This window comes from Bos grunniens, chromosome 6 (genome assembly GCF_055505025.1).
Source record: "Bos grunniens cultivar Pamir isolate PY7600 chromosome 6, Bosgru_T2T1.0, whole genome shotgun sequence".
Classification (NCBI taxonomy): Eukaryota; Metazoa; Chordata; class Mammalia; order Artiodactyla; family Bovidae; genus Bos; species Bos grunniens.
This window is the reverse complement of record NC_141170.1, coordinates 33917361-33930073: the sequence shown is the minus strand read 5'-3', so window position 1 is coordinate 33930073 and position 12713 is coordinate 33917361. Positions and strand designations below refer to the sequence as shown.

Sequence of the window (12713 nt, the reverse complement as noted above, 5' to 3'; positions counted from 1 at the left end):
CAACCCACTCCAGTATTCTTGCCTGGAGAATCCCATGGACAAAAGAGCCTGGCAGGATACCATCCATGGGATCGCACAGTCAGACACGACTGAAGCAACTTAGCATACATGTATTATATTTTACAGCTCTGTGTGAGTCTATGATTATCTAATTATAAAAAATTATTTTAAGTGGTCAGAAATTTCAGGAAAAAGAATATCTCTACTTGAGAGAGTTGAGGAAGGCCTCGTGGAGGAGGCATTGTTTGAACTAGACTGTAGATCTTCATACGGTCCAGTAGCTCTATAGTTAAAAAGGTTTATCATTTTTAAAAGTCGAAATGACGAGAATTTCAATGTTTGACAAAACTAATACAATATTGTAAAGTTTAAAAATAAAATAAAATTAAAAAAAAACAACTTGGTAATATGTTTTGGAATGATCTCAATAAAAGTTCTTTTGTAGAATTAAAATTAAACAAGAAACCAGCCCATTCTGAATATTATTATCCCTGTTTTATCAATGAGTATATTGAAGCTTAGTGTGTTTAAATAACTGGCTTATATCACCCAGTGTAAAATCTGGATTACTTCTTAAAATTGATGTGTAAATAGTAACAAAGCTACACGTTCTGCATAATACAAAAATAAAAGGTCAGTTCAACAACATTTGTTGAAAGACTATTATATGCAGAGCACTTTACTAAGTACTGTGCGAAGAGAGATAGAAAATATAGCTGAGAAATGCCTGCCTTCTTGCACAGTTAATAACTATTATTTCAGTCATGACTTCTTAACTTTCTCCAATGAAATGGCTAAAAGAGACAAGTTCAAGAATGCTGAAAGCCTTTATTGTGTTAGTCACTTGGTCATATCTGACTCTTTGCCACCCCATGGACTGTACTCCAGGCTCCTCTGTCCATGGGATTCTCCAGGCAGGAATACTAGAGTGGGTTGCCGTTTCCTTCTCCAGCAGATCTTTCCAACCCAGGGATTGAACTCTGGTCTCCTGCATTGCAGGTGGTTCCTTTACCAGTTGAGCTACCAGGGAAGATCTGAAATCCTGTAAAAGTTAACTTTCAAAGAAAATTGTCTTTTAAAAATATGATACTATTTTATCTATTTCTCTGTGCACATTAAGTTTGAACTATTGCTTATATATTCACTATGGCCAAACCTCTATTTCTAAGATCTTTTGAGAAATATTTCTCTGAGAAATATGATGCCACTGTGAAATCAGACTTCTAAAATTTCTTCTTAATTTAAATCTCTTCAAGTTTGCCAAAGAAATTCCTATCACATTGTAAATTTTACTTTAATTTGGAAACTACCTCCAGAAATGTGGAAAATACTAACATGCTGTCAATTTATATGGATTAATTTTTAAACAACTTCTTAAAGATGAATTGTATTCTTTTGATTTTACAAGACCCTGATACAGAATGCCTAACTACAGCTTTCATCATTACTTGAAAACCCTAAGAGCTTGCTTCCCTTTATTTACCTATAGCCTACGGGTGCCACCTAGAGGCCTAACTGTGAAGTATACTCAAACAAGAGCAACTCTGAGAGAAATGGTAGGAAATGTACTTGTCTTTCTTTAAAATTCATCATTTTCCTCAATTTTTTCAAAAAAATTCATTAAATATATGTCTACAAAATATTTAACACTGTAAATTCATGTCAGATTTCATATCATATTTTAGCCAAGTGCCTAAATTGTATCAGTTCACATGCCAATATTATTTAGGTGGATTTTTTTTTTTTTCTACTAATGTTTCTTTCAAAGTAGTTATGGTACAACACAGAACTCATATGAGTAGTTATACACAATGAGGAAAGGATAATGCAAAGATTCAGTGAAATCTCACCACTAATATGAAACCAATCCTAACTTCTTAGTGCCTACATTACTTGAATGTTGTATGTCTAACAACTCAATAGTAATTTATCAAAGCTGAAATCAGGAAGGTGGTTGGTATTAGGCTTTTTCTATCAATTTTCTATCCAGGCAGTGAGCAATTCAGTGTCATGCTAGATGTAGCAGGGAGGCATCTTCCAGGATAAATTCTCCATAATATCCTCCCATCTGAGCCCAGAGAAGTCTAAAAGACACATGGTGTAAGAACAGACTGGAAATGAGGGCAAGGAGGTGGAGTGGTAAGGCCGGAATCAGCGGTCATCTCAAAATAGAGGTCTGACCTTTAGCTGCATTTCTATAACTATACACACCCACACCTGGATCTTATTTCCCTTCACAGCTATGCAATGTGGAAAAACTTTAAATACAAACACACAAGCACTTGGTGAGAATACCATTTCATTCAACAGTTCATACAGATTCTATTTTTATTTCCTCCTACCCAACCATACAAAAATCTTACCACATAATGTATGCTGCTTGTTCTTAGGTAAATTTTCACTTTAGCCTCAGATTTGAAAGGAATTCATAGTAAATTGATGAGTAACATTTTCCCCATCTTCCCCTTCTTTGTGGATTATCATGATGTCAAGCAAATTGATGATATTTATTTTTTATTATGATATGTTGACATTCTCAGTACTGCCATGTTAAATAAATACTATTTGCTTTAACTTAAAACAAATATATTACATAGAGTTTGTATAATTATTACAGGCCACAGGAAAATAGAATCTTCCCCACATTTATCTCTGTCAGTTTGCTGGAAATGCAAATAAATTATATCTTGGTTGCTCTTTATTTCCTTAACTTAGTTCTCATTCTTTCACCATCATGAAGTATTTGGTTTTTTGCTGTTTCTTTACCTGACCTTTCATAATGATTATGATCATTTTCTTCATCACATTAAGAAAAAACACCTAATATTTTTCTGTATGTAAAAAATGTAGGTTTTTTTTCATATTTCATTTTACTCTTTGTCCTGCACCTTGAAAGTAGAAATTTATTGAGTTGAGAAAAGCCAGGGAAATGAAGGAAGGGATCACTTCAAACAGCATACACACATGAGAGAGATTTATGTCAAGTCAAAATTTGATGACAGAAAACTTCCAGAAAAACAAATGACTGCAAGTTGAGACAGAATCCATCTGGTAGAAGCAAGATGGTGTGCAGAGAAGAGCTAGGAAGGAAATAGCAGATGGTTTAGTTCTATTAGTCAGATCTAGGAGACCTGCATGATGACTTCTGCAATTCTGTACCTGTAAGAATGACCTGTACACAAAAGTGTGTTCCATTCTGCTAGGCTATTCTCTCTTAAACACCAGTTTTGGAAGTGATCCAGTCCCGGAAGGTAGTCACTTTAGTATAAACACCAGGCTTATTGGGTTGCCCACATTCATCTCCCCAGCTCACAATTCCAGCGAGGTACCAGATATCTCTAGCATCTGGACTAACCAGAGGTCCTCCAGAGTCGCCCTAAAGGAGAAGGGAGAGATTAGTAATTAATAACGCACCTTATTACAGAGAAATGTGCTATTTTCTAACGTGAATTTAATGAAAGGGGCAGTTTTAAAAAATCTTCAGTGTACTCAAATGACAAGTGATATCCTTTATTTATGCCAGTAATTCACATAAAAGAAGAGCTCCCCTGCCTGGAGAGCTGGTTAGACTCAGGGTTCAGTACTCTGAGATGAAAGACTCCAACTCCATCTCTTGGCAGAACAGCCCCAATCTGATACATCTGACAAATAACTGCCCATACTCTATCAGTATGACACATCTCCTAAAAGAAGGGTGAAGAGTTTAGTACTGATAAAAAGTATGGACGTCAGAGTCAGACACCTGGGTTTAAAGCTCAGTTCTGGCCCCTCCAAGCTGGCTAAGACCTTTAACTTACTTATTGCTAATGCTCCTAATAATACCTACCTGCAATAATTTTGAAGATTACCTAAGACAGTGTACATAACATGCTTAGCATAGAGCCTGGCACAAAACAGAACTTAGTGAATATGAATATATAACCACAAAGTCCAATTGTTTATGCCTTGTGAAAGCCAGTACGATATTTCTTTTATATGGGTCATAAAAACAAGGTGCTGACTGATCTTCCCCCAAAATCCTGGGGTCTGTAGTTACTGACCACTCATTACATGTTCAACACTATATGAAGTGTTTAAATAATTAATATATTATTTCTTAACTCTTGTAATTCTGGCAACAAAGCATGGAGTTAGGTTTCATTTTCTCTATTTTAGCAATGAAGAAGCTGAAACTAACAGAGTTTAGCAATTTTCCTGATATTACATGCTCTTCAATATCCAGAGTGATTTCACTAAGAAGTCCATGCTTTTTTCCCTTACATACACTAATTTCTTTGTGAATTTTTTTCATCTACATAAAAGTATTAACTAACACTAATAATAACTCAATTAGATATAATGTGTTTGTAATTTTTAAATCAATTCACCAATAAGTATATTTTCTTATACTCTCATATGTTCTAGGAGATGTAAAAAGAGTCTAAACACATGAGCCCTCCCCTCAAGTAGTGTACAATCTACAGATAGAAACAAAGTGCACTGTATGAGCTATCGGATAGCAAATCATTTTGGTAATTGACACCCAGGCCTATGTGAAGACATAGCAGATTAGGAAAAAGAAATGGAATATGCCAGAAACTACAAAGCTTAAATCTGTTTAAGAGACAGGAGTGAATGAGTCTGTTAATAAAGTAATTAAGGAAAAAAGACAGCAGTGAGTCTAACAGCAATACAAGCTGAAAACTAAGGTGATGTTCAGCAAGTATCAAATGGAGAAAGAGACAGTTGGTTCTGTTAACACTAGTGAGCTCATGTGTGATTGGTGAATAGGGGAGTTACATCAGTACAAAGTGGAAGTTGTGATGGCTTATAGGTGTTTGGACTTAGGCAAGGGAGCCAGAAAAACAGGAGTAGAACTGCAATCTCCAGAAAAAAAAAGTCGCAGCTCAGCTATTGCACAGGCAGAAGCCTTGGAGGTTCCAGTTTGTGAAAATGTTAAGAGTGTCTATGTCCAGGAACCCTTCTCCCTACCCAGAGAGGCACACCCCATCCTTGCTTAATTCTCAGGTCCTGCCAGGTTGTACTTCCTCCTCTGCCCAGAGCTACACTCCCATGTGCATTGTCTCACCCTCTATTGTTTTTGTGCATTTTTAACTTTCCCTCAGTCAGCCTCCAGCCACCCTGGGCAATCTGCCTACCTACATTAAGTTATTTTTCAAGATACAGTTATTTTTGCTGTTGATGATGTTGTTAATTCTCTGGTTACAAAGTTGCATAACTTTTGAGGGATCCGTTGGTCTGTATCTACTGCTGTTTTTCCCTTAAATGCAGTTATTTTTAGTGAGTGGTTTAATGACAAACAGAACAGGAAGTTTCTTCAAGAATATGGGTATGTATAGCTGATTCACTTTGATGTATAGCAGAAACTAGCACAACATTGTAAATCAACTACTCCACTAAATTTTTTTTACAAAAGAATGTACATATCACAATAGAAACTTAAAGCCAGAAGCTAAACCAGAAACAAGTTTTAGTGATTAAGACATGAAGCAATGAAGCAATAGATTAAGTTCTTAACAGAAAGGAGACAAAGAGATAAATATGGAAGAAATAGTAAGGGGGAAAATATTCTATGATTTAATTGATTACTATGAAAGAGATTTAAAAGTAAAAGTTTTCAAGAATAATGAAAGCCAGCCACATAAATGAGAAACTTGAAATGAAAAAAAACATTTCATGGACAGGGAAGCCTGGCATGCTGCAGTCCATGGGGTCGAAAAGAGTCAGACATGACTGAACGACTGAACTGACTGAATGCCTGTTGCGTTTAAGATGGAACATATATAAAAGTTAGTCGTGTGCTACTGCTAAGTCACTTCAGTCATGTCCAACTCTGTGCGACCCCATAGACGGCAGCCCACCAGGCTCCCCTGTCCCTGGGATTCTCCAGGCAAGAACACTGGAGTGGGTTGCCATTTCCTTCTCCAGAGCATGAAAGTGAAAAGTGAAAGGGAAGTCGCTCAGTCATGTCCAACTCTCAGCGACCCCATGGACTGCAGCCCACCAGGCTCCTCCATCCATGGGATTTTCCAGGCAAGGGTACTGGAGTAGGGTGCCATTGCCTTCTCTGTTACTCCTATACTAACAACTTAAAACATATAAATGGAAATGGTTTGGGAGTATGTGGAAATGAGAGACTGAATTTGAGCAAGAGATTAATTTTGGAGATGTATATTTGGAAGACATTAAAGTGACAGCTAACTTAAAGAAAAGGTAATTTCTTTGAAGGTATATGTAGAGAAAAAGATGAGTCTTAAGGAACAGCCAAGCTTAGAGACAGGCAGAGAGGGAAATAAAGAGACACCAAAATAAGGAACCAGAAATGAGTTGTTGGAAAAGGAGGGAGGGGGAAATCAGCACACTTCAGGATTATAGAACCCCAAACAAGATCATATTTTAAGAGGAGGTAGCCACATGCCACTGAGATGGGAGGGAGTAAGAGAGCCAGTAAGATATATATATATATATATATATATATATATATATATATATATATGCAGTAAGATTTCTGCATATAAAGTTATTGATGATTTTTGAGAGGGGGAAGATCAGATTCCTCCTAAAACAGAAAAGCAGTGTGTTATAATCACAAGGCCAAACTTGGTTTCTCCTCTTTAGTTCCCCAAATTTATGAGACATTCGTATCTAATACTATCATCAAAAAGGCATTGTATTAACAGAAGAGGTAACATATTTTCAAATGAAATTATAAACAACTGTGATTTACTTCAAAATAGATCTGGAGTTGAGGATGGGAAGAAGAAGGTTGGGGGTTAAAATATGTAGGAATGAAATAAGGTTGGTCATGAGCTGATAATGTATAAGCTGGGTGATGTGTACACACTGTGAGTCAATCACAGAAAAAAGTGTGGTCCCGTCCCAACCGCATCAGCAAGGCCCAAGTGGGGAGACTGGACTTCCACCCTTACAGAATCTGAAGAAGTCCAGTTCCCACCTGACTGGTGTCAGAGGAGGCTGAGTGGGCAGCCTCTCTGTCATCCCTGCCAGGTGATGATGAAGCCTTCCTCTTCCTCCCCTGTGGTAACCAGCTGCGAGCATGAACTACCCCCCAGTACCGATGAGGCAGAGCTCTCTCTCCTTCTAGGGTGATGTCAGAACAGACCTAGTGGACAGCCAAGCAGTGATAAGGTCACTATCCCATGATGTCAGTGGAGACCACAAGGGGAGCAGTAACAAGTTGCCCCCATCCAGAGTGGTATTTTTTTACTTCATCCTCACCATCCCAGACTTTATATGTGAAATCCCCTAAATGGAGGGTGTGAGGGGATTTTCTGTTCCTCCACCAAGAAGGGTGAGGAGGGAAAATGGTACATATTTTTTAAAAAATTAGATTTAATAAGTTTCAGGACTTTTCTGGCAGTCCAGTGCAGAGAGGGCGGGTTGGATCACTGGTCAGGGAACTAAGATCCTGTATGCCAGGCACTGCACGGCCAAAAAAATAAAATAAATTTAATAATTTTCTCCCATCTTAAAAGAAAAAAAAAACACACTTAGTGAAAGTGAAAGTGGCTCAGTCGTGTCTTATTTGTGACTCCATGGACTGTATAGTCCATGGAATTCTCCGGGCCAGAACACTGGAGTGGGTAGCTTTTTCTTCTCCAGGGGATCTTCCCAACCCAGGGATCAAACCCAGGTCTCCAGCATTGAAGGTGGATTCTTTACCAGCTGAGCCACAAAGGAAACCCTAGTGAGAAGCCTGCAATTCCACCTCCATCCAGCATTAACAAAGGTCTCTTTCCACACCTTGCTGTCAGGGGACAATGAGTGGGAGAAGTGCTACCTCATTCCCCTACACACTCCACTGTCATGTCAGAGGAGTCCTGTAAAAACAGAAGATTTAAAGGAGATGCCGAAACTCATAACATAATATTCAAAATGTCCAGGATATTTCTGAAAATCACCCAATACCAAGAACCAGGGAAATTTTGACTCGAATAAGAAAAGGCAGTCAATCAGACACTGACACTGAGATGACAGATATTGGAATTATCTGACAAAGATTTTAAAGCAGTCATCACAAAAATGTCTTAATGGGCAGTTTCCATCATGAAACAAACAAAAAATCCAATAAAAAGCTCACTAGACGTGCTTAACAGAAAAATGAAGGAGATGATGGAATTAAAAACAAAATCAATGAAATTGAAGATAGAATGATAGAAATTGCTCAATCTGAACACACAGAAAGAGGAGTGAAAAGAAAATGAACAGAAGCTCAGAGATCTCTGAGAGCATAATGAAAGCGCTAACATACCTATTACTGGATTCCAAAATGAAGCTGAAAATTTTTCAAGGAAATAAAGGCTGAAACTTTCCCAAGTTTGTCAAAGGGCATAAACTTGCAGATTAAAAAGCTGAGCAAGCCCTAAGCAGTATAACCAAGAGAAATCCATGCCAAGATACAAACTCAAACTTTTGAAAACTAAAGACAAAGAAAAAACCTTGAACACAGCAAGAAAAAAAATGACACTTCATCTGCAAGAGAAAAGCAATTCTAATAACAGCAAGTTCTTATCATAAATTACAGAGGCCATGATTTAAACACTAAAAAAAAAAAAAACTGTCAAGCATAAATTACATGCCTGGCAAAATTATGCTTTACAAATAAATAGGAAATAAAAATTTTGCAGACCAAGAAAATCTAAGGGAATTTGACACTAGCAGATCTACACTTAAAAAAAAAAAATGGCTGGACTATAAAAAAAATCAAAAAAACAAAAAACAAAAAAAAAATCAAAATGGAATTCTGAAAAAAGGCTACTGTATGATTCTACTCATACAACATTCTTGAAATTACAAAATTATAGAGATGGCAAACAGATTGGTGATTGCCAGATGTTAGTGATGATAAAGTGATGGGGGAAGGAAATGGATGTTTTTATAAAGGAAGAAAGATCTCCGTGGTGATGGAAGAGTTCTTAACTGCAGTGATGACGACACAAATCTGCACATGTGATAAAAAGCAAGAAGTACACCTGTACCAAGATCAGTTCCTAGCTTTTATATTCTACTCTAGTTATATGAGATGTAACCACTGGAGAATACTTGGTGAAGGTTATAGGGGACCCCTCTGTACTGTCTTTGCAACTTCTTGTAGAACTGTAATTATTTCAAAATAAAAAGTGAACAAAAAATTATGCACTCAATCACTTACCTGGCACGCATCTTTATTTCCTTTCAAGGAACCAGCACATAACATTGTAGGAGTTATGGCATTATTATAAGCTTGGGGTGCATTGCAGATTTTAGCGTCTATGAGATCTACCTGTACTTGCCGAAGATGATTTTGACTGCTACCTAAAGGGGAAAAATTAGACTTCATATTTATATATATACATATATTCTATAAACCTGAAGAAAGTCTTTTATAATTAGTTATTGGATGAGCTGGCACATAGAATCTTAGGAATGTATTTTTTCAGATATAGTGGTATTTGGGAAATGAAGTAGAACTATTTTAAATGAGATGGTTGTATGGCATCACTGACTCGATGAACATGAGTTTGAGTAGGCTCCAGGAGTTGGTGATGGACAGGGAAGCCTGGTGTGCTGCACTCCATGAAGTCGCAAAGAGTCAGACACGACTGAGCTACTGAACTGAACTGACGATTGGATGAGATGGCACATAGAATCTTAGGAATGTATTTTTTTAGATACAGTGGTATTTGGGAAATGAAGTATAACTATTTTAAATGAAGTTAAAGTGAAGTCTCTCAGTCATGTCCAACTCTTTGTAACCCCATGGACTGTAGCTTACCAGGCTCTGAGGAACCTCTCAGTCCATGGAATTTTCCAGGCAAGAGTACTGGAGTGGGTTGCCATTTCCTTCTCCAGGGGATCTTCCCAACCCGGTGAAGTTAGGTGCCTAGAAAAGAATCTCAAGTTGCTTAAGTAATTTCTATTTCATTATTAAGCTTAGAAGTTAATTTCAGTAGGGAAAGATGGTGGTTTTATGATTCTCTAATCTTCACAATTGGGTGTAAGTATTAATGATCCCTAATCTCTTATGTGGTTAATACCCTGGTGGCTCAGGTGGTAAAGAATCTGCCTGCAATGTGGGAGATCCAAGTTTGATCCCTGGGTCAGGAAGATCCCCTGGAGAAGGGAATGGCAAACCACTCCAGTATTCTTGCCTAGAGAATTCCATGGACAGAGGAGCCTGGTAGGTTACAGTCCTTGGAGTCACAAAGAATATCAGACACAAGTAAGCAACTAACACTCCCACTTCACAATCTTATGTGGTTATTACCCTAGTAAAAATTTCAGACATATTCACTCTTTCAGCCATCTTACCAAGCACCATTACTATAATTGTAGTGATGTACTTGAAAGTAACCTAAAGCATGAAGGAATTTACATATCTTCTAAATTACTTAGTTCCCAAGTAGGACCTGATTGGCTCAGGTCCATATGACCAACCCACCAACATATTTTGGCATAATGGCATTCCATTCTTTAAATGCCTTAGCATACCAAATTAGGTTACTATGATTTGACTTTCTCCTCAGACGCTCACCATCATTTTGCAGTGCTCCAAATCCTGTCACAAACATCTCATCACCAGGGCGGAACTCATGGGATGCATCGGGGAGACAAATTTTGTGTACTGCATTTGTGTAGGGAACAGGCCTGGAAAGCTCTAAGACTGAAATATCATAGTCATGCGATGGATATTTGTATTTTTCATGCACAATTATCCTCCGGAGGGCTCGTCTCATTTTTGGAGGATATATTGTGACTCCAAAAGAAGCAGTCCACCTGGCTGGGTCCTTATACCTGAGGATAAAGTATAAGGAACAAATCCCACTTTACCATGTTACTAATATAATTACTTATATTAAATAATTTAGCACACACATGTCAGAGTAAGTTTCCCTTTTAAAATTATAGTTTCTATGCATAGATACAAATGCTTTCCAATCTAAGGTTCAGGGGTCAGATAAGGTGGAAATACCACTGTGTCATGTTTCTTAGGGCTTCCCGGGTGACTCAGTGGTAAAGAATCCACTTGCCAATGCAGGAAGACACAGGAGATGCAGGTTCAGTTCCTGGGTCAGGAAGATTCCCTGGAGAGGGAAATGGCAACCCATTCCAGTATTCTTGCCTGGAGAATCCTAAGGACAGAGGATCCTGGAGGGCTAAAGTCCACAGGGTTGCAGAGACTTGGGCACGATTGAGCAACTGAGCACACATGCATGTTTTCTTAGCATGTGCACTTCATTCTGCATACTGAGCCACCCACTCCATATCCTAGGGCCTTTTGATATTTCTGGGCATCAGTGACTCCAATGGACATATGGAAAGCATATCTTGTACAGAATTAGAGAACTGTATGCATTCTGTGTGCACCATGTTGCCTATCCACACATTTCTCTGAAAACCAAAACTGCTACACAATAATTTAACAAAGCATTACTTATCTTGTATACCTCAGGCATTTTGCAATGGGTTGGAAGATTGAATAAAAATTCCTTGAAATATAACTAGTCAATCTATTCAGTTGTATCAATATAATTTGTTACTACCAAATTTCTTCATATTTAATTTTTTCTTAGAATTTCTCCATCAGGATCAAAACAACAGTTCACTTAGCATCTATCTCAGGTAGATATGTAGAATCTACCTGGGAAATGGCTCTTGTTTTTCACACCAAGCTCAATGTCCAGAGATAATTCTCAAAGTCCTGCTTCCTTTGATAAATTACTGTGTAATTGTCAGTGGACAATTTATCTACATGTTCTTTGATACCTTTTTCTATTTATAGACTATAAGACCTCTTACTAACATTTATGTGTTTCCTACTCTCTTGTATCCAACTCTTTGGGACCCTGTGGTCCATACAGTCCATGGAATACTCCAGGCCAGAATACTGGAGTGGGTAACCGTTTCCTTCTCCAAGGGAGCTTTCCAACCCAGGGATTGAACCCAGGTCTCCCTCATTGCAAGCTGATTCTTTACCAACTAAGCCACCAGGGAAGCCCTTTGTGATAAAACATGCATATACATACGTATGTATGTATATAATCTTTAATTTGTATTAAACTCCTCTCTCATGAGGTATTTCCATCCTACTAAGCCCAATGCACTTTGCTTACCCTTAGTCATTCTCATAGAGAAGGAAATAGAAACCCACTGCTGTATTCTTGCCTGGGAAATCTCATGGATGGAGGACCCTGGGAGGGCTAGAGTCCACGGGGTCGCAAGAGTCAGATAGGACTTAGTGACTAAACCACCACCCCCATCCAGTTGTTTTCAAGGTTCCATACTTACGTTCTAAAGCAGTGGGCAGCACTCACAAGCCATGTGTCATTAATTAAAGTTGCTCCACAGCGATGGATCCCATCCCATTGCAGACTAGTTTGCCACGGCCATTCACCCTCTTGTACCTCTGTTCCACCAACAATCCTGAGACTCTGTCCTGGGGTTTTGTTCCTTCGTGTCCCACAACCTGCAGAAGAGAGGATGCATTTGTTAGCAATTGTTTTTACACATCAAACTGTGTTGTGCATGCTTAGCCATGTCCTACTCTTTGCAACCCCATGGGCTGTAGCCCACCAGGCTCCTCCGTCCATGGGATTTCCCAGGCAAGAATACTGGTGTGGGTTGCCATTTCCTTCTCCAGGGGATCTTCCTGACACAGGAATCAAATCCAAGTCTCCTGAATCTGCTGCATTGGCAGGTGGGTTCTTTACCCC

The 12713-nt window shown here is 38.3% G+C and overlaps 1 protein-coding gene across 1 annotated transcript in view; it reads right to left on the bottom strand.

Moving 5' to 3' along the window:
- Positions 1–2282: 2282 nt before the first annotated feature.
- The window catches only part of LOC147370571 (transmembrane protease serine 11E-like), a 57309-nt gene continuing 46878 nt past the window's right edge, over positions 2283–12713 (bottom strand). Inside the window, exons 7-10 of the mRNA XM_086405557.1 lie at positions 12289–12466; positions 10535–10794; positions 9173–9315; positions 2283–3376 (exon numbers count right to left, since the gene is read on the bottom strand). Of these exons, the coding sequence (XP_086261683.1) occupies positions 3215–3376; positions 9173–9315; positions 10535–10794; positions 12289–12466 (743 nt within the window). The 3' untranslated portion in view covers positions 2283–3214. The remainder of the gene's footprint in view (positions 3377–9172; positions 9316–10534; positions 10795–12288; positions 12467–12713) is intronic.